General features: G+C 44.5%; 1 protein-coding gene across 8 annotated transcripts in view; it reads right to left on the bottom strand.

Moving 5' to 3' along the window:
• Positions 1-23,443, bottom strand: part of SLC15A2 (solute carrier family 15 member 2) — a 126,949-nt gene that overhangs the window by 4,643 nt on the left and 98,863 nt on the right. For all 8 annotated transcript variants that reach the window (XM_044978340.1, XM_044978347.1, XM_044978343.1 and 5 more), the window contains 12 exons: positions 23,119-23,201; positions 20,950-21,036; positions 20,245-20,334; positions 19,778-19,822; positions 18,008-18,040; positions 16,400-16,488; positions 14,308-14,389; positions 12,410-12,535; positions 11,117-11,281; positions 8,004-8,050; positions 4,734-4,844; positions 3,178-3,271 (listed from right to left, as the gene is read on the bottom strand). In XM_044978340.1, the coding sequence (XP_044834275.1) occupies positions 3,178-3,271; positions 4,734-4,844; positions 8,004-8,050; positions 11,117-11,281; positions 12,410-12,535; positions 14,308-14,389; positions 16,400-16,488; positions 18,008-18,040; positions 19,778-19,822; positions 20,245-20,334; positions 20,950-21,036; positions 23,119-23,201 (1,052 nt within the window). The remainder of the gene's footprint in view (positions 1-3,177; positions 3,272-4,733; positions 4,845-8,003; positions 8,051-11,116; positions 11,282-12,409; positions 12,536-14,307; positions 14,390-16,399; positions 16,489-18,007; positions 18,041-19,777; positions 19,823-20,244; positions 20,335-20,949; positions 21,037-23,118; positions 23,202-23,443) is intronic.

The raw sequence follows: 23,443 nt of genomic DNA, 5'->3' as shown, positions 1-23,443 counted from the left end.
CCAGATTCCAAAGCCTCCACTTGGTCATGACTCAAGCTAAACTCCCTTTTGAAGAAACTGAGTGAGAATGCCAGGCTTTGTCCCAATTGGTTAGGTCATGACTGGCCACTTCTCCAGCCGCCCGTGGCTTCCCTCAATACCCATCTACTTGAAGAGCTGCTGAAACTCTTGGGGCTAGTTCGTTATTTTTATGCATTAGTACAATACTGGCCAATCACTGTGGGAATAAACAAAAGTGAAATGAACATCCTTGATTTTCAATGTCCAAGCTGAAAGAAATGCTGCACACAAAAAAATAAATAAGGAAAGAGCATAAACAAGCAAAGGGTTTGGGAGACTTTTGCATTTTTAGTATTAAAGGGGGTGGTCTTAATAACGTAGGTCAAGAACTGTCTTTGTTTAGAGCACATGGGTTTTGTGTTAGTGGCCCCTTACTGACGGAGGGCAAAAATAGGAAGTAAACAAAAAATAGCCACATTGATTTATGTTCTGTGCTATAGGCTTGTGGGAATACATGGAAACAATTGGTCTTTGTGTGCAAATCTCTTTTGCCAAATAAGAAAGCCCCTAAATGCACATTTTAAAAATAAAAGTAAGTGTGTGGGAGGGGTTAAGGGCTCCCTTGAGTCCCCAGCCCCCACTTCAAGTTGTTTATGTCCCCTTTACCCCCATTCACAGAATACAAGCGGTTCTCTAAGCAAAACAAACAAACCAACAACAACAACAAAAAGACCTTTTCTCAGGGGAAGGATCACTTGATGATCACCTGTTCTGTTCATTCCCTCTTGGGCACCTGGCATTGGCCACTGTCGGAACACAGGACACTGGGCTAGATGGACCTTTGGTCTGACCCGGTATGGTCATTCTTATGCTCTCTTTTCCTTATGAGATGGGAATCCAGATGAAAGCAAAGGAAGGCACAGGTGGCAGTCTGAGGCAGTCTTTCACAAGTCAGCCCTTTGGGCTTGGGCTTTCAGCAGGTCTATTGCCTTTAATTAAAAGTCTACATCCAGCCCCTCCTCTTGGGCATTCTGCTCTACAGCTGGTCCATGCAGTTCCAGGAACGGTGAGAGCAGCACCTGTGTTCCTCTTGGCTGATCTCCCTCTGTGGTCAGTAGTCTCTGACTGTTCAGTGCCCCCTTCCTGTGGCAGATTTTCCCTTTTTAAACTCCCCCCCTCCCCTGCAGGCAGAGCTAGCTTTACAGGTGTGTGCGCCTCATTAGTGCTGAACAAGCCCAGAAGAGCTCATGAGTCTCCTCTCCACCGGAAGGGGGGGGTGCACCCCTGCACAGTATGGCTAATTTCAGTTCAGTAGCCTCAGTCTAGGAAGAGCAACATCTACTCTAAAAATAATGGGCTGGGCCTGAGCTAGTGCTAACCAGTGTTGCTCCATTCAAGTCAATGCAGCTGCACCAGTTTACACGGCTGATGATCTGGCCCAATATATCATAATGAATCTGTGTCCACTTAGGACTACACACATGTTACTCTTCTGCATAGCACTGACAATAGGGATAGAATCCAAATTCTCGTGCCTCCAAAGCACAGACCTCTACCGTTTAAAATGAAGGAGAAACACCATTAGCTATCAGGGCCTATGATACATAGCTGAATTTGAGCAGTCCTGATTCCATCCAGTAGAGGGCAGCATTATGCATATATCTGAGTCAGCTCATTCCAACGTGATTATTTACACTATAAAACGACTTTTACTTAATCACACTACTGATAACATGAGTTGCAGAGATAAGAAAAACATCCCTTCGCAGAGGATAAACAAATTGGCCAAGATCCATTTGCTGATTTGTAGAACCAGACTGAGGTTGTTAAGGTGACCAAAATTGTAAAAGTTATCTGAGCAAAAAGATACCATGCAAATGATGCTGCTTATTGTGGCAAATGCAGATAGGCGGCACTTGGCATATCAAAGATTAATCCATAAACTTTGGAATGCTTGGAGTTCAGAGTCAGACTTAAGAGTATATTCTCAAGGACTGGGTGAGTGTGATTCCTGATAGCATTTATGGGTTAGCTACATAAATCCCTGTTCATAAAGATGACAGCATATGTCTATTCCCTCTAGGATTCTACGCCCCATTCTAGCCGCGGCTGGTTATTTTGTGGTTGCAGTTTTTTCTTTAGATCATTGGGCTTTCCAGACATGGACAGATCCTATTAATTACCCAATAGGGAGACTTTATTACCAGGGAGTAGCTAACGGCACTTTGCTATCCGAATCACAGGACTGTGGTCAGAGACAGAGAGGACAGCTGAGCAGTGTTTTCCTGTCAGACCTGGTTTATCTGTATGGCTGTGCACTGGAAAGGCTTAAATAGTAACTGACCTGATCACATTTATATACTTAGCCTTTGCCAACCAGAACAGAACAGAAGATCTGAGCAAGGGCATCAGTTAAAAGGATTTGACCGTACATGGCTCAGAAGGTGCTCAAACCCCAGCAAGGGGTGTTTTATTCATGAAACCCTTCCTTTCCATTACTCTAAACCAGCTAAGAATAAAGGCTTTCCTTGGTTACAATTTACTACATTGACCCCAGCTGAGGACTGGAAGGACAGAGCAAGGTCTTTCCAACCTTACTCACCGTTTTGCACCCTAACTCCATCTAAAATCCACAAAACATGTCATATTGGCCTAAAAATTGGTAGTTTAGGTCTGGGGACATGGTAGAATGTTTCTGCAAAGTGATGTGGGCAAGGGGTTTCCGTTAGGACAGTATTTCAGTGACCACATATAGACAAGACCAGAATGCCTCATTCAAAAGATGGTGTTTCCAGCAGCACAGCGCCCCCTAGTACACGCTGGGTCAGTATTAACTCAGTGCAAACAGTGTTGCTTAGTGGAATTGCCAAGAGTAATTCGTGGATCACATGGTTTTCCTTAGAGGGGTCCCATCCAATGTACTGGCCAGGCCTTACCCCTTATCTGACAAGATGACAGCTTGTGGTGGGATGGCTGCAGGCTGCATTAATTCACACGGGCGGGTACCAAAAATCTTCCTTAAACTCCCATTGACCCACATGCCTTTAAATGGCCACTCCCCCATTCCTACCAGGGCAAAGGAATAGTTAACAGTTGCCAGTGGACGAGCAAGAGCAGTGACAGATACGGGCTGAATGCAGCATAGAAACAACATGTTAAAATAAAAGCGTAACTTACGTTAGTTATAACAATGGTGTACGCTGCTCCGAAGTCAAGCAGGCCTAGGTCCAGGGTAACTTCCGTAGCTTCAGTTTTGCATTGTACATTGTATCTTGATACAAGGACAAAGTACAGTATTTCCTGGTTAGTTTCATAGACAAAGAGCACAGAACAGAGCCATTAAAAATACTCCTGAAGTGGACTAGGGGGATTGAATAGCCTACAGTTGTAGTCATATAAATCTCCATGGGCTGCTCTAGAGTTTTTCCTATTGCTTTGAGTTCCCTTCCTTTTAGGACTACTTCGTGAGTATTGGTTAAATTCAGCTTATGGTACATTAAATTCCTGGCATTTTTTTAATGATTTCTGCTTCCATTTGGCACTGATCTCCTAATTTCCTAGGTTTATTTTTCTTCAAAATTAAATCCCGCTCCTTCAAGGTTTGTGGACCAGACACTTCAGAAGGGTCCATAGAGTCTTCAGCTCTCTTAAGAAAATGAGCTCTCCACCTCCACAATCTAGTGAACCATTTGCTTTCGAAAGAACAGGGCTTGCCTTCAGATGTGTTCATCTTGCTGTGGACAAGTGAGATTTCCATTCAGATGCATAGGGGCTGGACACAGTTACCAGAGTGGCAGCTGAATCTCAGCAATAAAGTTCTTGGGCAGGGGTGCATAGGAAGGGGGGAGTTGTGCAAACTTTTTTTTGAACCTAACAGGTGTTAGAGTGATGGGCACCTTAGAAATACCAGCGTATTCCGTTCAGACAGTGCTGCCAAACCTGAAGCCCAGCAGAGACAGGCTGAAATACCAGTGTGGCTTCTCCCAAGCTCCAGCCATACGAGTGGCTATGGTGCCGAGATCTCAGTGCTGATTATAGCTTGAGCCCCACAGAGAATCACGCTTGTTATCATCGCTCCAGCAGGGGCACCGTGCAGGGCTCTCCCATCCTCCTGTTTAACAGATAACCATCCCTACAATTCCCCTGCCTCCAGCAAATCACACACCAGTTCTGGATGCCTTGACCATTCTCTCCTCCTACATTTCCCAGACGACACGGAATAAGAATTTGGGGCAAGTGGGAGAAAGTCATACACTGTATTTTTGACACATTCCCAGGGTTTGCTTGACTTGGGCCTTACAATAGCTAAAGTAAGATACTGGGCCAAACTGCTACATCTTTACTTGGGTAATGGAAATCCAGATTATGGATTTCAGAATTTGCCCCCTGCACTGTATCCTGATCATCTATCCCAAGCAGTAACAGCCTTGGAGAAAGAGCTACTCTTGGCATTGACCAGATGCTGAATTAATCTGACTACAGATCACACAAAGGGACCTTGATCTGCTGGACACTGCATGAAGTAACAACACTGCTTCCCTCCAAGTCTATCCGAATGGGACAAGACTCTTGTCCCGCTCTCTACTTGGCCGACGTGTCTGTTTTTACAAACGTAGTGAGCAAACTGGGAGATGGTGCTCAAGGACCTTGGTATCAGCCCGAGAGAAGCCCCACCTAGCCAGAGGGGGGAATGAACTCCAGATGTAGGCTTTAGCTGAGTTAAGGAATCTTACTTTCCCCTGTCTAACGTTGTGTATTCTGAAACACTGTAGTTCTTCTTAACACTGATGATCTGCTCTCTGTCAATGGTGACGTTGACATCTTGGTCCAAAGCATTAATGAACCTGCAAGGAAGCCATATTTTATTATGGTGTCATATGAATCCGGAGAAATACAGCACCAGATATTTTACATGAGCCACTCAATCTCTCCTAATGCACTTTTTACCTTTTAATTGTTATGGCCTGCCAGATACCAACATTTAAGCCTGGGCTGTTGCCCACCTACTCATTCTATGATTACTGGTTCCCACCCTCATATAATTTAACCCCTTATTTCCCCCCAGAGTTGACTGCCACTGCATCCCCTTCCTCCCCTATGAACTGGCTGTTAGAACTCGCAGGCAATCTCTGCGGGGCCGCTCCAAGAGGAGATTTGACCTCTTCCAAGGAAACTAGGCCTTACCTGCACTAGAAAGGGTTTACCAGTGTAGCTATACTGGCAAGTCGACATGCAATTCATACTGGCAGTGCATTTGCCGGGATAGCTTATACCAGTTCCGAGTGAATTAAGTTTTACTAGCAAAAGGATTTTTTTGCCAGTATAACTGTGTTTACACTAGTGTTTGTGCTTGCATTTTGATGTTGGTCAGGGGGGTGATTTTTTTCACGCTCCTAACAGACATGGCTATTTCAGCAAAACATTTAAGTGCAGATCAGGCCTAAGTATTGGAGCTGGTTATAATTTTTTTTAAACAAAAAGTGGCTTTTTCCTCTACATGGAAGTTTCTATAGAAATGTCTTTATCGACACAATTTTTTGGATTGTTCATTGAAAAACCGATGTTGTTTCAGTTGCCAAAAACTGAAACAATGTAGGTGGTCAGGAGAAAAGTCTCAGTAAAAGCAAAAATGTTTGCCCAACCAGTTGAAATTTTTCAGTTGCCAAAAACTGGAAAAAAAAAATTAAACTGTCTTATTTGCCAAAAAACAATCAAACCAAATGTTTTCAGTGAAAACCCCAAAAATTTGAAGAAAAAAAACTCAAGGAAAACTGAAAACCTTTTTCATTTTGTCAGAATTTTCCCCAGGAAAATAAAAAACTTCTTGATCAGCTCTACTAAGCATGGCTCCCTGTGATGTTCAATCACTACTGACAGTGGTTATGAAAGTGCTACTAGATTCAGCTAACCCACAAGGCAATGAGTGATACACTCTACTGGGGCTGTGCACCAAGCTATCAGGCCATGAGTAACATATGCCTTCAGCAGAGAGGTTCTTCTTCATACCTTCCTTCCAATAGGGACGTGCACTGCGGAGTTTGAAATCAGTACCCTCTTTTACAGTACTCGGTGCTGCTTCTGCAGCAGCCTGGGCACAAGGGACAGGCCAGGCAGGGCCGGCTCCAGCGTTTTTGCCGCCCCAAGCGGTGAAGAAAAAAAAAAAGCTGAGAGTGGCAGCACTTTGGTGGCATCTCTACCGCCGCTGCTTCTTCGGCAGCAATTCGGCGGCAGGTCCTTCCGAGAGGGACGGAGGGACCCGCCGCCGAATTGCTGCCGAAGAGCCGGACGTGCCGCCCCTATCTGTTGGCCGCCCCAAGCACCTGCTTGCTGTGCTGGTGCTGGAGCCGGGCCTGAGGCCAGGGCAGGCCTGGGGCTGGGCATTCTGGAGATGGGAGGAAGGAAGCAGGAGGAAAAGGGGTTCAGCCAGGGCAGATCAGCATGTGACAGACTGTCAGTATCCTGTAATGTACTGCACAAATCTTATGGATTTAAGTTAAACCTTATTGAATTAGGGTTAACACCTTTGGGGTACGCAGTATTAAAAATGCCATTGTGTATGTGTTGTTGTGACACTGTATGTACCTTCTATAGTCGGGAGAGGGGAGACTAATGAACTTTCTCCATTATCAACCCTTTGATGTCACCCCCTGGGGAGAAATGCACATACTCGTTTAAACTGGATTCTCCAGAGACCAACCAGTGTTTAGATACACTCAGGCCCTTCTTCCTGATCCAGCACATGACCAAGACCCCTGGTCCTTGGCAGGCCAGACCTTAAGGGAGGATTGGGAGGACTTGACCTACGAGGGCCTCCTAAGATCGTGTGCTTGTTCTGATCTGAAGCTCTGATGAACTTGTAACTGCAAGGATGCCCCTCGAGCGAGGTATGAAAAGACTGCACTTGCCAGAACCCACATGAGAGTTGGGATGAGCTCTGGGAAGCTTATTAACCTGCGTGGAAGTTCTTTCACGGTTTTTAATATGTTTTCTCTGTACTGCTTTCACCTTAGGAACAAAGGCTGGCTTAGAAAGAGCAGTGGGGTGGCATATCTGTAGCAATTATGCTGCTATCCATCTCTGAAGAGAAAAAAAACAGGTATCCCAGGGCAACTGTCTGGCCTGGGCATACGCCGGTCAGAAGGGAGAGAGGTGTGTCTCCACGCAAGAGAGGCAACAGCTGGGGATCTGGAAGCCGAGTGTGGGTGCCCTAACTGTACCACCGAGAAAAATACCCTGAACTGGGACACAGCTCTTCAGTACAACTCCACCAGGGGCGCAAGTTAGGTCAACCATGGGCCAGAGGGGCAAAACTGAGTAGGTGAAGTACAGGCGGCCTCCCATTAACCCCAGTGCCATCCCGGCAGTAGTGTCGGCATTGAATGAGGCCCTGGGGGCCTGATTCTCTGCTGCCTGACACCTTGTATAATCCTTTACACCTGAGCAACATGGAGGTCAAACCCTGCCATCGCTTGGAATGGAGAATTCTGGTTTGGTAGCTGTAGACAGACGCCCGCAAGGGTCAATGACTGCACAAGGTGAAGGAGAGGGGAGAATCAGGCCTGAGGTGGGTTGGGATGAATGATCATCGTGGGTTGGGAAATTTCCAGAGCAGCAATGACAGGCCCAGTTAGCTGGTGCAGTTTTCCAGCCTGCTTGCTCCTGGTGCTGGCAGATCAGGTGTAATAGAGGGCTATAGTGTCCTCCTCCTTCAAAGTGACAAGAAAGCAGCTGTTTTCTTGATTTGTTTTGGTTTTGGTTTTTTTGCCATCTCAATTCTGAACTTCTTAGGAGGTGACTGCTAGTAATACCTGATTCTGCCTGGCAAGTGTGATGGGAATTTTACAGCTCATCAGGGACTGAGCCAAAGCGGCTGACAGCTGAAGCCTCCTTTCACTCAGGAATATTGATTGGATTCAAACTCTGGCTGAGAAGGGCATCCAAGTTCCATTATCTCCAAACCCCATTAGATAGCACCATACAATCAACCCAAAAGCAATTCCCACCTGACAGCAGTCAGCCCTTTGCCTGGTTTTGTTTCCATGTCTGCAATCTAGAAATAAATCAAATAAATAATTACTATGGTTGCCTTTCAAACGAGGTGCAGGGGGAAATGTAGAAATCAGGGGAATTAGGAACCTGATCCAAAGCCCACTGAAGTCAATGGGAATCTGCAATAGGCTTTGATTCAGGCCCTAGGGATGAAATCCTGACCCCACTGAAGTCAATGGCCAAATTCCCATTGACTCCAAAGGGGGCAGGATTCATAGATTTTAAGGCTAGAGGGGACCATTAGATCAGCTAGTCTGACCTGCTGAGTAATGCAGGCCATAGAATTTCATGCGATTACCCCTGTTATTGAGCCCAATAACTTATGTTTGACACAAGCATATCTTCCAGAAAGGCGTCCGGTCTTGATCTGAAGATATCAAGAGATGGAGAACCCACCACTTCCTTTGGTAGTTTCTTCCCAATGGCTAATCACCCTCACTGTTAAAAGTCTGTGCCTTATTTCTAATTCAGATTTGTCCGGCTTTAACTTCTTGCCATTGGTTCTTGTTATGCCTCGTGTTATGCCTTTCTTCACTAGATGAAAGAGCCCATTCGTATCCAGTGTTTTCTCCCTGTGAAAGTGCTTATATACTGTAATCCAGCCACTTCTTCATCTTCATTTGGATACGCTGAACAGGTTGAGCTTATTAAGTCTCTCACTATAAGGCATTTTCTCCAGCCCTTGAATCATTGTTGTGACTCTTCATTTAATCATCATTTTATGATCACTCTATGCAGCTCCTTGTTAGGATCCCGAAAGGGGACACATGGAGGGTACGCAAATACACCCCGGAGATGAGAAGCGTAGCAGCAATTCTAAGATTAATTATATTCTCTCTTTTTATTTGAGGAAGGCCAACTGTGTTCAGGGCTGGGAAAAACAGGAAAACACGGTCCCTACCCAAAGGGGGAATAAAGTCATAGGGACAGATCCTCAGCCAGCGTAGCTCCGTTGATGTTCTGTGGCCATTGAAGTCAGTGGAGCTATGCCAATTTACACCAGCCCATACCATGCACCAGGTGATCCGAATATGGGTTTATCTCAAAGTAGTGCAAACGTTTTACATCCCCCACCACCACACACACTTCTTTCCCTAGGTTAGACTGAGTTTCTCGGGGCAAGGACCTTGTCTTCTGACATGCCTATCAAGTTTTTGGTGCTGTCTGCTGCTCTATACATAATAAACAGTCATAATGGATAGAAAACACATGTATAATACATAACAGCAGCATTTATTTAAATAGTGGATACATGGGAAATAACATCGCCTTTTAGTGGGGCAGGCCAGTTAAATTATCATTGGCTGTAATCAATGCACCCTAGAGCTGTTAATTTCTTTATCTACAGTTCAGGGGCTCCAAAGATGGGAGGACATCACAGAAAGCTTCTCCAGGCTGGCTCTCCCAAGGAAAGCCCCAGAGACCTGTGTCAGCAATGGGCAAACCCAGCAGTCCCTCACGACGGTGAGATATGTCCTGCTCTCAGTGCCAGCAGTACAGTTCCACTGACATCGCAGAATGTAGCCAGTGAGGAAGCTGGCCCCTTGCCTGCAGTGTAAACGAGAGTATCATTTGGACCCCAGGCTTTAGAAAAATAAGGGTCAGCTACAGCTCTAAAGCATGAAATGTGCACCTGCCCCTCCTGTATTCCTAGGCAGGTGAACCGGATGGAGGGGTGACTCTCTCTGAGTACAAACTCTGACCCCGGGTCCTGCCACTGGGGCATGGGGCAGGTATAAATTCCAACTGAGGCTGCATAGCAGCCCTGTCAACTGATGCTGCCTAGGTGATGAGCTCACAGTCAGCCTTGCCTGGCTCCTCCCATGTTTCTCTTGAATTTGTGGCTGTCTCGGATAACTCCAGGCCCCCAGGCGCAGTGTAGGGCTTGCAGAAAAGGTGCCAACCTGGCCCTAAAATTTACAAGCGATGCTGAGGAGCACTGAATCCTGGCACATTCAGAGCTGCTCTCGAAGCTCTTCCGAGCACATGCCCGCAAGCCAGCATAGTACTACTTCATTCTTTTAAGGGAGAAGATGACAAGAGTTTCGTGCTGCCAACTCTTGTGATTTTATCCTGAGCCTTGGGTATCTGATGTTTTTTCTTAAAGCCCCAGCTTCTGGAATCAAGAGATCTCATGAGAGTTGCAGATTTGGGTTTTTTTTTTTAAAGCGAGTTTCTAGTCCTCACGATTGTGGAGAAAAGCTTGAGAATGGGACCCGAATGCAGCCCAAAGGCTCCAAAACCCAGAAAGACCAAGAAAATGAACTTCAGATACAAACTGATTGTTTTTTATAATCTCCTGAGTTTTCAGCCAATCTTGTGATTTTGAGCATTCAAATTCGCGGTTTTCAAATGCGTGGGGCTGGCAACACAGAGTGACAAGGTTGAGGAATCCCAGGAGGAAGCAGGTTTCAACATGAGGTCAGATTCCAATCACATTTACCCCTTGGTCAAATCTGGAGTACCTCCATTCACTTCAATGGAGTTTCTTTGGCTTCATGTAGGTGATCAGAATCTGGCTCATAGTGTCCAATATACATCTCCAAGGCCATTGCAGCAATTCCTGAAACTGCACGCCAAGCTGGCTCTGCTGCCGGCGCAGAGAGAAGCTAGCGTAATCATTTGTTCTGTTCAGTAAAACAAATGGCCCTTCTGTGTGTTTTTAGTAGACTTGTAATAACGAAACCTACAAACATTCCACTGATGTTTTCATTCTATGCCTGGCCCCAGAGTCTCTTTTTAACGTCATTGCTGTATAGAAGCTCAGACGCTCAGCTTCCCTATCTTCTGCGGCCCTGCTGTCTGGCAGGCACTATTCCGCTCTCTTGCTGCAGCGTTCACCAGTTTAAACAGTGCCCAGCAACACTGATGCCATAAAATCTGCTAGTTCGTTAATCTCCAGGAGAACTGAGCACAGATTCAATGCTGCTAACTGCGAAGTCAAGTTTACAGCGTCTGAGAGCAATCAGACTCTGCAACTGAGCGAATGAATTAATGAACCCATTACCCCACTGTAGCATCTCAGCCATTGAATTAATACTGTATTTACACTTCAGTCTTCACTTACTAAGTGGCTTGATAGGTTTCCCTCTGACTTGTAGACAATTAAGCTGTATACTGATTTTTCCTGCACGTTGTGGTAAAAAGTGGACACTGATCCTTGGGACTGCAGCTCAAAGCCAAGGTTTTGTTGTGCTCCGTTCAACGTTAATTTTGAATACTCAGCTGGGTCCTGCAAAAAGAAAATGGGCTCTGTTACATATTGTCTTCATAAGAGAAAAGATCAAGTTCCTCCTGGGGAACTGCAATTCCATTCTGGATTCCAGGAAAGTTGTAGAGACAGATTAATAGGGAGGGGGGTTCAGGTTAGCTGAAAGCATCCCAGCCTTCTTGGTAAATGGCCTACATTGACCTACGTGCTTGATGCTAGTCTACCCAGAGCTCAGAGTGACTCCTCCAGGTTTAATGCTACCCACTGCTCAGGGCATTCTCTCTGTGCTTGCTGCTACTACAGGACAGATCTTCCCCTGGGCTTGTTGCGCCACTCAACAAACTCTATAGCTACAAAAGAAAATTATGGACAGTCAGTGGCCAATGTGTTACCATGCTGAACACCTAACGAGGCTGGCACCCAATGTACTTGGGATCCTGAAAGGAGAGAGAACTAAGCTGCCAGGTTCAAGTTTAAGTAAACCCCAGCCCCTCCTTTTCTTTTATTCTTTCCAGGTAAATACATTTAAAATCTAAAATCCAAATCCCAGCAGTGGCATTCGATTTACATCTAAGCAATGAGAGATGCAGACTGAATGTGGGTTTTTTTCTTCCTCCTGCACATGTTCATCCTGGGACAATTATCCTTTATTCCTAGTTATAGGTGAATGCAATTAGCCATCTGTTCATCTTCTGCTTAAATGCAACTCAAAAATCTCTGTTTAAATTTTGCCACCGAAGGCACAGTGCTCTGTCTCCAGAAGGCAGCTCCGTGCCACTCCTTCCAGGCAGGGCTGGCTCAGGAAGTGAAAGGCAACAGCTTTCTGAGTCTCCAAACATATGGGAGTGTGAATGCTTCCTCTTTCAAGTGGGAGCCATAGGGCCCCGCCTGCTGAGATGACACCTGAGCTTTCTGTGAATTAGGAAGTCTATGTAGGATGAGAGGTGAAAACATTATCTAAAAGTTGTATTCGATTCAGGAGAATACAAATTTGGGCTAATATTTGCTGCATACATTATTTGAGGTGCCATTACACTCCTACTGCCACTGTCTAAGGGTTTTATCTAAGGCCAAGGACAACACTGGAAAGAATCGCTTTGGTTTCAATGGACTTTGCATCAGGCCCTTAATCCCAAAATATATTCTTACCTGAAAAGCCCCAGTAGGTTGCTGAAATAGGTCTTGGCCTTGGATTTTCACATGAATACTGTCCTTTGCCAAATTCAGAACCTGAATGAAACTTTCTTTCGGAACAGGCGAGGGCATACTGGTTTCCTGATTAAAACAAAATGCTTTAAGTGCTAGTTTTACCCTTTATTATAGCTGCTTAATACCACTCAGTTCCTAGCTGTAATATTCTGCCTCTCTGCAGCGAGGGGGCTATCGGGTGCTGCACTGTGACACAGCTGATCATAACTCTGATTTAGGAAGAGCTTACTTGGTAGGAACCTCACTGCCTGATCTACCATTCTTTGGAAAGGTGGTCTTCACACCCACTCCCACCAAATATACAAGAGACGATGTGTAGCTGGGATACTTTTCCTGGATAGTTGGAGCCAAGCTGATTTTTACACTGTACATTTCCAAAATGCAGAGGTTTAATTGGATAGTGTATTATCATGTTAGATAGCGATACAATTATAGTGATGTCCATAGGTAGGGTTTTTGAATGCACCCAGCATCAATCTAACTCTGTTCCCATTGACGTCAACAAGTATAACTCCCATTGACTTCAAATGGGAGCAGAATCAGGCATGCTGAGCGCTGTGTCTCTATGTCTATAAGAGATATTTCTAGCTTACATATACAATCACAATATCAAAGGGCTATTTATACATGTCTTTATCTATTGACAGAGAGGCAGAGAAACAAACAAACATACATGTACTTAGATCCTTATTGGAAATAATTTGCTAGTAAGAGCTTTTCAGAAACATCTTGCATTATTTGCACATCTAACGCAAATCAGAACAGTCTGTTTTTAACCAGGCCACCCTACTTTTAGTGACTGCAGTAATGCCTGGTTGGTTCTGATTTTTTTGTCTGATGTTATAAATCAGGTGTCTTTGATAGAGATTTTAATGGCAAAAACTCTCATGGGGTCTGTTTTCCACACAAGGGTGCAATGCCTCATTGGGAAATAACCACACCCTGGGACCAATGCTCAGACAGAATTCTCATTGATTTCAGTGACAGAGTTTTGCCTGACAAAGGAGTACAGAATGGGGAGGAGAAATGAACCCACGAAATCTCATTTCAGCGAGTGGTTTCCCAATGACTTCATGAGAGCAGCAGTAAATAAAAGCCCAACTCTATGGGCCATAGCAAGTTAGGGATTACTCTGTGTCAAATATATCTTGATGGGTTGGATCTTTTATCAGTCTCAGTGGAAGTTTTAAAAATTAATTCCTTATTAATTTTTTAAAAGGAAAAGATCAACCTATGTCTGCAAAATACCTGCCATGCTCAGCCTAGAAACAACAAATAGTAATAACGTGTGACAGACATACAGAAATTGCAAGCGATTAGAAAACACCCAGAAAATAGGACAACCGATTACAAATGACTGTAACTAAATAAGTCTGAGTACACTCAAACCCATTGTTATTGAAAGCATTATCCATGCAAACAAATCTAATCCTAATGTAATCACATGGGAAGGAACAAAACCATCCCTACTTAAACACAGGCAGGATAAAACATTAGACAGAAGATAGGATACACTACCTATTGGAATTAGCCACTAGTGTTAATTAGATGTTTGTAAAGCACATCGACAATAGACAGCACTATATACTATAAACTGATACAGATGATTGGCACATCAGAACGGCAAAGATTAGGAGGCGAGAGAAGCAGACAAGGTGATAAGTATAATTAAAAGTAACAGTGTGCTTAATTGTAAAGTATATGTTAATGAAGGAGATCAAGCTGTACAATAGTTACAAGGAGTGTTATCCAATAGACATTAATAAAGTAGCCCAATGGAAGCTATGTATCTATGTGGATTTGTGTGTATCTCCACATCGCAACTGCTCTGTACTTACATTTGTTTTGATTTCTACAATGGCTGCAGCTGCAAACGCCAGACCTGCAAGGATCATACCTGTTGCCATTTTTCTAATAGGCCTGCAGAGTGAATGGAAGAGATTTCCTTAATCAAAGTGTAATATAAAATGTGTAATATCATCCCTCAGAGTCAAAGATATTCCAAAGGCATATATTAAACTGTCCAAACAGGTGCCATTGTGGATGATGGGCTGTTGAAATTGACAATCGTTTAACTTCAAACTATTCTATTATACAGTACAAGGCCAGCACTGAGGCCAATTAAAATTGATATGCCATGAAAAAAGCTCTTTGCTTGCAAGTTTCATATTATCTTGTTCCGAGCTCTTCTAGTGGGAATAGATTCTGCCATTATGTTAACTTGTAATGTTGGAAGAAGCACCACAAATGATCTATCTTCAAGTCCTTTTGGGGAAAGACAAAAAAGGTAGCAGGCTATTTAGCTCCAGACTTCAAGAACAAAAATATAGTTCACATCATCAAAAATTCCAACCAGCTGCATCATCTGTGCTGTTATTTCTCATGCAAATACATTTATAGTCCAATTCAGACCAGGCTTACTGTACTTGGTGTAAACCAAGAGTAACTCCCCTGGAGTTACAGGAGTGATACTGATATGGAACCAGTTAAAATGAGATCTGAAGTCAGGTCCGGGCTGAATATTTAAATTAACACTAGACCCAAACCAAAACAACTCTGGATGCTTAGGCTGTCCAAAATCCAAATGTGGATCCATATCCAAATAATGCAAATGGCCCCAGATCCAAATTTCCTGAATGTTGGACTGTTGGAACTCCAGCTAGGAAGCCAATTTTTCAAGTTTGAGCCCGTCTCTCAGTTAAGTGTAACAAAAAACACTTGTTGACTCTTTATGCTGTTGTAATAAATGAACCCATTTTGGCCCTGATCCATCAGTAGGATCTAGCAATCCAGACCCCTGCAGCCTCGTGGAGTCCTTTGGGGACCCTGCATAGCGCTAGCAGATGTAAATGTAAGACAGGGCATTGGTTTGTCAGCACCCGTGTCTTGGGGAGGGAAAGAGACTGAGTTTAATTCAGAATTATTTCTAGAGGATTCTTTTTAGATACAGTATAATACTAAGATGGAGCAGAGTCTGGAGCACGGAGCTTTCTCTGGTCCCTGCTGCGTGGCAGAGCTTCTAATCGGCATGTGAATTTAGGGCTCATGAGTGGAATGGACGAAGAATGGGTTATAATGTGGCTAGATGTCCAATCAGCTCTGCCAGCGTAAGGCCCTTTGAGGCGGGGTGGAGAAGCGCTGCTCCAGTGTGCGCTCCACAGGGCACCATGTCTCAGGAGGGTATAATGCTTCCTTCTCTGAGGCGCACATGGGGGAGTGTGACCATGACACCCCTCTGGAAGAGGGCGCAGCTTCTTGCCCTCTCTGCACCTTTCCAGCTCGGCTCACACAAGCAACTTGTTCTCTGAGGGCCTGATCCAAGGACCACCGAAGTCAGTGGAAGACTCCTGAGAGCAAGGACTGCCAATGAGTTTAGCTCCCTTCTTTCCTGGTGGGGCCAAAGTGGGGAAAGCCTCAATCAGGCCCTAAAACAAGAGGTCAATTATTTAGAGTAGTGCGAGAGGGTGCAATGAGGAGCTGTGGGATGAAATTAAGAAAGGGAGTGATGAGATTGACTGCTGGGGAAAATTCACTGTCAACGAGATCTGCTAGCACCTGAGACACTCTGCCAAGGCTCGGGGAATCCCTGTTTCATGAGACATTTACATTGGACTAGACAAAGCCCTACTGAACGCTCAGTTGGCAACAATCCGGCACCCTCAGTAGGGAACAACCCTCTGGTGCGGAACTGGAAGAGCAGACCTAATTGCTCTTTTCCCTCTGTAAAGTCCATGGACTATGTATTAGCTTGGTGATGTTGCCAAATGCAGGACAGAAAGCTAAGTTAGAAGCAAGAATAGGTTGTGGAATGAATGGAAGCTCAGGTCTCTTGTCCACCCAATCTTGCATAAACTTATTTTGGGTGGCAGGAGAGCTGCAAAGCTGCAAAAGAATAAAAATTTGGCAGGATGCACTGCCCCAAATACTTACGTGAAATTAAATCTGCACATGTTGATCAGGGGGTAGACTCCAAAGTCAAAAATTGGGATGAAGATCAGAATCAGGAGTGGGTTCAAGAACTGCAGCACCAATGGATGGGAGAGATTAGGCAATACAAAGCGATTTACAGTAATTAAACCCATAAAGCAGAAATAATTCCTTTATAGGAATGACACAAACAAACACTCAAAACCTTCCTTAAAAATATAATCATACTTTGCACTTCAATAGCTTCCTCCATTGAAGGTTCACAGACATGAATATATTCATCCTTACAACACCTCTAGGAGGTGAATAAGTGTTATGAACCCGGTATTACCAATGGGGAAACTGAGGCACTACATTTTTAAAGAGCACAAATAAATGCATTAATAAGGGAGATGGGAGAATTTCCAAAGGCTCAGAGCTCTGATTAGGGAATCAACCCAATAACTCAGATGTTTAATCAACAATGATGCAGAAATCTTGGGTATTCATTATAGGGTTAAAAATCTCATGAGAACAGACTCTTTTTGTGAGATTTCCAACACAAACTGTTTCCAGTCTGCTCAGAAGTCTCACGGGAGCAGCTTTTCTTCTGGGACATATGTGTGCATGCTGCCAAATAGCAGTGGAAATACAGGGAAATTAATAATGGCTGTGGGGAACAAACATCAAGGAACATTCAGCTTGAGTTTTTAGTGAAGATTGTGGGGAAGAGATGACTTTGAATGTCTCTGAAGCAGTTCAGCCACCTCTAGAGAGCACACAAGTACTGTAATCAACTGTGATTACACTGCACCTGATTACCTGGAGCCTTAAAATTCCACCTTCCCTGCAGGAAAGGACAGAGAATTTCTCTGTCCGGTGATGCTGAGCACAGCCCAGGGACCAGGAGAAAGGAGAGGTGGCTTGTGCCTCTTCTATGCAGGGACTGCTGGGGGCTGGTTCCACCATCAGTGCATGTTGGAGCAGTTTAGAGGCCCACCCTAATTTGTACCCTGGCTGCAAAGACCCTAAGGAACCATTATGCCGACAGAGAACAGTCAGGGAAGAGAAAAGCCGTGGCTGCACTCCCCCAAATCCCAACCCCAGCCCACACTGACATGCCCTTGACACATGTCCTGCATTGGAAATTCCTGGGCTGGGGGGTGGGATAAAGCTGGCTGTGCCAGCTCTGCACCGGTTAGCAAAACCCTCTGTGCTCACCTGTATTATGCCAGCATAACATGGCTGCAGCACAATCATTTGGTCTCGCCTCAGAGCAGGACGCTGGACTAGATGACCTCTTGAGGTCCCTTCCAGCCCTACGTTCCTATGATTCTAGGAATTCCCTCTGAAGTCCCTTGTTTTACAGGAACTCACCGTTAGTCAACAGAATTCATCTGGCAGGGAGGAAATCCCCTGCAGCACAAGGGGGAGTTTTAAGGCCAGAGGACTCTGTTTCACCAAATACATAGTAAAATTAAGGAGTTGATCCTGCACCATTAAAGTCAGTAGGAATTTTGCCATTGTCTTTAATAAGAGCAGGACTGGGCTGTGAGTCTAGTGAGTGAAATATGAATAAGAAAGACAACACATTTACAAGGACTGTGCACTTTCCCCTGTGGGTTCTTTTACCTGCATTTGGTCTGGTTTAAAGACTATTCCTCCCTGAAATAGACAGACATACAAACTGATTAGTCAACACAACATAATACCATGTCTATTGATAGCAACTAAGCAAACAGCCCACAATATAGACCTGGGTAGCTGAACTGTCTTCTTGGATGCATTACCTTTGCTTGAGTGGTGGATGCTGTGTTCTCCTTGACATTTCTCTCCTAAGGATGTGGTGTTTGAACTGAGTCCTTTGTAGAAGGGACATAAATCCCTGGATAGAGGACAATTGGGGGAGATCCGATCCCTGAAAATGTTTTGCTAACACTAGAAGCTACTAGTATTCACGTAGCTGAATTCGCGTACCCTAGTTCGAACCAGGGGCTGTGTGTAGACCAGGGCTGAGAGTCTGCACTGAGCTGAGTGCAAAAGGGCTGCGGGTCTCTGCAGACAGCAGAATCTGGGAGAGTTACAATTGCAGTGCACAACAGTTACAAAGCTAAATACCCGCTCCTCCCATCAGTTTGTATACTGTGTGCGAATTTGGCATTAGTAAATAAGAGTCTACATATTTCAGCTCACACAGGAACAGATCTGACTTTCCTTTCTCCTGTTAATGCTCACTCCTTACTGAAGGAGAACGCTTGACTGAGAAAGCAAGAGGGATTTTACAAAGAGAAATGCCAGGAGGCCTTGAAGAAACAGTTTGCCCTTGATGTGCACAGAGGAAGTGGGACAGGTTGATAAATGAGCCAAAAATCCATAGGAACTGTTGGGACAAAATGCTAAGAACAGTTTTATTTTCAGCCAGAGAGTGTTTAGTAAATGAGTTCTGTCGATTCTTAGATGTTTCATTAATGTATCACTAAACACACAGACTACAATGTTTCTAGTTACCAGTCACAAGGGCTGTGTGAACTTTCATTGACTTTCCTTCCAGGGAGGGAGGTAGAAAATACAGAGTTGCAATCTTTTCATGCCTCTCTTGGATTAATTACCCTAACAAGTGACAAATGCCATGGGCCCAATCTTCAAATGTGAGTGATATAACAGGACTCACACTTTGGAGATTAAATCTGAATTTACATAAAGAAAATGGCCATTTACATGCCCAAGTACTGATCTGAGTGTCCACATGTAAGATCTGGATGGCCTATTAAGACATACATGCAGTGCTTAATTTGTGCCAGGACTTGCTGGGGCTGAGTGCCGGCACCTCTTGGTTTAGCAGTTCATAGCCCCGGCCCCTCTGAGCTTTCTGTATCAGGTGTGAAAGTAAAAAAACTGTTTGAGCTCTGGCACCTAATTGCTTGATCCCTGGCACTTCTTTCATTACAAATTAAACACTGCATACACATCTGTAAATGGGGCCCTGTATGAAAAAATCCTTATCCAGCCGGTTTACACACATTATACTTGACTGCACGCTGTTCCACTGGCAATTTACATCTTCAAAGGACTTGATGGATATTAACTAATAGATCCTCACAACATCTCCACATTTTACACCTGAAGGAGAGAAGTTAAGTGACTTGCTCAAGGTCACAGAAGTAGAATGCAGGTAGTCTTAGCTCACAGGACGGGGCTTAGTTTACTAGGCCTCACTTCTTTCCATAATGTTTCATGATCATTATGAATTCTGGTACATACATCTACAACATTTTTTCTAATCCATAAAAGTGCAACTCTTACGAGGTTGTAAAGCAGCAGGTTTAACTATTGTGAACAATTAATTTCAAAAAGCCAAGGTTACTACTAGTTTTATAATCCCTAGTAATCTTAAGTACTTACAAAGTCTGCATTCATTTTAGTAGCTTGCAGAGTCCATCTAGATCCCTAAGGACAAAACAGACCATTGTAAGTACCCTGGTGTGCTCTGAGGGATGGGAGAATAAGGGAACAGAGGAGAAGTGAGTGCTGGAAGGGGCTGACTTCTCTTCCTCTTCCTTCACTCATTCTCCCAGTATCTCTTCTGCTTGTTTCTCCCACCTCTGCTTCCCTTCTCTATCAGCCCTCTTTTCCTTCTGGCATCCCTCTGGCATCCACCCCATCCTAGAAACCAAGCAGGAGATTGAAGGCCAGATGCCCATGAATGGCAGGTGCTGCCTCATCAAGGTAAGTGGGTATCTATTGGGAAGACGAGGCCTCTGATGCCCTCAGAGCACTGAGATTTCCATGGAGTTACCCCAGATTTACCTTGGCATGACGGATATCAGAACCTGGCACAATAACCATGTCTGTGATTTGTTATACTTTACCTGTTGATCAAAGAGAGCCCAGAACATTGGCAGTGGGATAAACAGGAAGAGAACTCGTGTCACCATTTTAATCTCATTGATCAGTTGCTTCTATTAAGAGAAAAAAGCAGAAAGATAAAATGGGGGTGGAACAGCTAACAACAATTTCAGTCCCCATGTGTGATGGTCCCTAATTAACTCCAAGGAATGGTGTGTCAAATATTTATGATACTTTCACTATTTGCATTACAGAGAGCCTAGAGTCTCCGGTCAGAATCAAAGTCCCATTGTACATACACAGAGGTGGACGTGGTCCAGGTGCTAAGGAGTTTACAGTTTAGGAAGGCAAGTAATAAAGAGAGGCTGGGGGGAGAGACAACCAAATATATACAGTATTTATAGACATAGGCCCTATGAGATACTCATGTACTGGAGACGCTGTGTAGGGCTCAGTGCAGCATGGCTTTTTTAGTGCTGCGTTTGTTTTACATCTTGAAGTTCACGAATGTTAATTAATTTCAGTGTAAGGGGAAATTTTAGTGTTAATTTCAGTGTATGGGGAAATTCATCTGTTCTGGCGATTGCTCAATGGCTCAGACACACAGCTTGACACAAGGTGTCCCTTTAAGGCTACCTTATTACAGCCCAAGAACCCAAGACACCACCCAGCCCATGCCAGATCAAAGAACCAGACACTCAGTCACTTACATGTAAGTCATCACTTACTGAGTATTTTTCTGATGCCCAATCTAGCCAGTGCTCCCTCTTCGGAATCTGTTTGGAATGGTTTTTCAGTCGGTTTGTAATAGCAAACTAGAGGGAAGATCAAATGAATAACAGGGGTAACTTATGTGTATGTCAACCAGTTAGACCATCTCCCTTATCTCATCTTTCATCGCCCCATCCAGATCAAAACTCCCCTCATCATTCTCAAACCTCCAAGGTATGGCCTATGCAGCCACAGAAACTGCAACCTTGTTTTCTTTGTTCTGTGCCTCTATGTTCCTAGGAGTCTGCTGCCTGCAGGGGCAGCTGCTTTTTTGCCAGGCAAAGTCGATGCTGCATGCTACACAGGAGACACACACAGTGTGCTCTCTCTCTCCCCACATGGAGACTTTTCTTGCTTTTCAGTTTTTCTAAATCAAACTGATATGGTTGTCCTTTGCATGTGGAAACTTAACACATGAAGTCACTCAATATTTTTCTGACCTCAAAATGTCTACCTGCATCTTCCTACACCCCCACCCCTCAAATGCTCATGCCAGCCCCAGATCTGCCCTTCTCCCCAATATTACACATTTGGGTATAATCCCTCTTCATGTCCTGCTCCCATCCGTCGGCTCTCTCACCAAACAACCCTCGGAATCCCTTCCTCTTTTTAACTATCACTGTATTTTTCCCCCCTGATGTCTTTACTTTGGGACTGGTCCTGGGAGTCTCTGGCATCTCCTGAGGGATGCTGACAACTGAAGTCAGCAGGAATTGAGGGGTTGCAGGATAGGCTCTTTGTGAGTGATTCTCTCAGGGACTCCTCTTTTGATGCTGGTCTGATTAAGAGGATCAGCTACACCCTATTCTTATCTGTCAAAGGCAAATGTGACACCAGCCGCCAAGATCATTTCCTACTTATTTTAAAACCAGTCACAGGAAAAATCTTCTTATTTGAAATTCACTTAACATCACTTCATTTATTTTTCTTTTCTAAAAAGCACAGTTTAAACTGACCACTGTCAGGAAGGAATAAATGCCTCATTATTTACAGCAACTTCACAGCCAGAGGCTACGTCTACACTATGGACCTTACAGTGGCACAGCTGTACTGCTGCAAGGTCCCTTGTGTAGCCGCTCTATGTCGATGGGAGAGAGCTCTCCTGTTCGAAAAATTAAACCAGCCCCCAATAAGCGGTGCAAGAGTGTCTCCCGCCAGCATAGCGTGGTCCACACCGGTGCTTCTGTCAGTCTAACTTATGTTGGGCGGGGGTGTGTGGTTTTTTCACACCCCTGACCAACAAAAGTGCTAGTGTAGACATAGCCAGAATTTTCATTCCTCTGTTTTCCTGCAGGCCTGTTTGTCGATTAACACTGTTGTCCCTTTCTCGAGCAGTAGCTGATTTCAGGGCCTTGCAGCTTGGTTTCCCATCGGAGGACAAGTGGGTATTTTCTACGTGTGATTTGTTTATTTACACTGTCTACACCAGTCCTTGAGAAACAAATGGCCTGTTCCCAGGAATCAACTCTGGCTCAAGGATTGACTCCAGTTAGAGAGATTAAGGCAGATGGAAAATGCTTGCTGTTTGTAACAACTCCCCAGATAGAAACTATATGGGAATACTAACAACAATACAGTATTTCTTCAAAGACTGTACACAGCTTGCATGCCAGGAAAAAGGACTAGTAAAATTATGCGTTACAGTGCACTGGTGACTCCCACCATAACAATACCAAGCTGAGCTTGGTTAGTGGGTACGTGTACTACTGCTCTCTGCTGAACTAATCAACTTTGGAAAAGTTACAGGACAGCAAAAAAGAAAAATGAACCTGTGATTCAGCCACTCTGTGACTTTTCAGAGTTTCCTCTCAGAGAGCATAAAGGTCAGATTCTACCATCCTCACTCTGCAAGTCACCCCACTGACCTCAGGAGAACACCTGGTGGAGCAAGGCACCATTCAGCATGAGGAAGGGTGTCAAAATCTGTCCCCAAATGAATTTCCCTTCCTCCCATCTCATCAGCGGCACCACCAAGAGCAGAACCCAGGTGTTCCTGGCTCCCAGATCTCTCCAGGTTACATTATTATATGAAAAAAGGTACAAAAGTTACCCCCATGAAAATGTGCTTTTACAACGCTACAACCTGTGAACTGTGCATGAAAATGATGGGACAGAAACAAGCTCACCGCAATGCACTGGCAAACTTCGAGTAGGATGTTCCCTCGCGGCGGAGTTTTTTTGTACATTCCACTTCCAGCAATAAACACAACTGTAAAACATTAGAATCCAAATCTGGAATTCTTCCTGGTGCCACATGGCTGTGGGCTTCCTCCTGTGCAGAGAACTCCCAGAGACTTCAACAGAAGTTGCACTCGCAGCAGGATTGGACCCGGGGTGTATGTAGCATAAAACAAACACATAAGCATCCATGCACCATCCACCCCCTCCCCCACGACTGAGAGTATAATGTGGCATTTACATGTATTCAGTGGCACACTGTATACTGGGAGA

The sequence above is a fragment of the Mauremys mutica genome, chromosome 10 (assembly GCF_020497125.1).
Source record: "Mauremys mutica isolate MM-2020 ecotype Southern chromosome 10, ASM2049712v1, whole genome shotgun sequence".
Taxonomy (NCBI): Eukaryota; Metazoa; Chordata; order Testudines; family Geoemydidae; genus Mauremys; species Mauremys mutica.
This window is presented reverse-complemented; position numbering and strand designations above follow the sequence as displayed.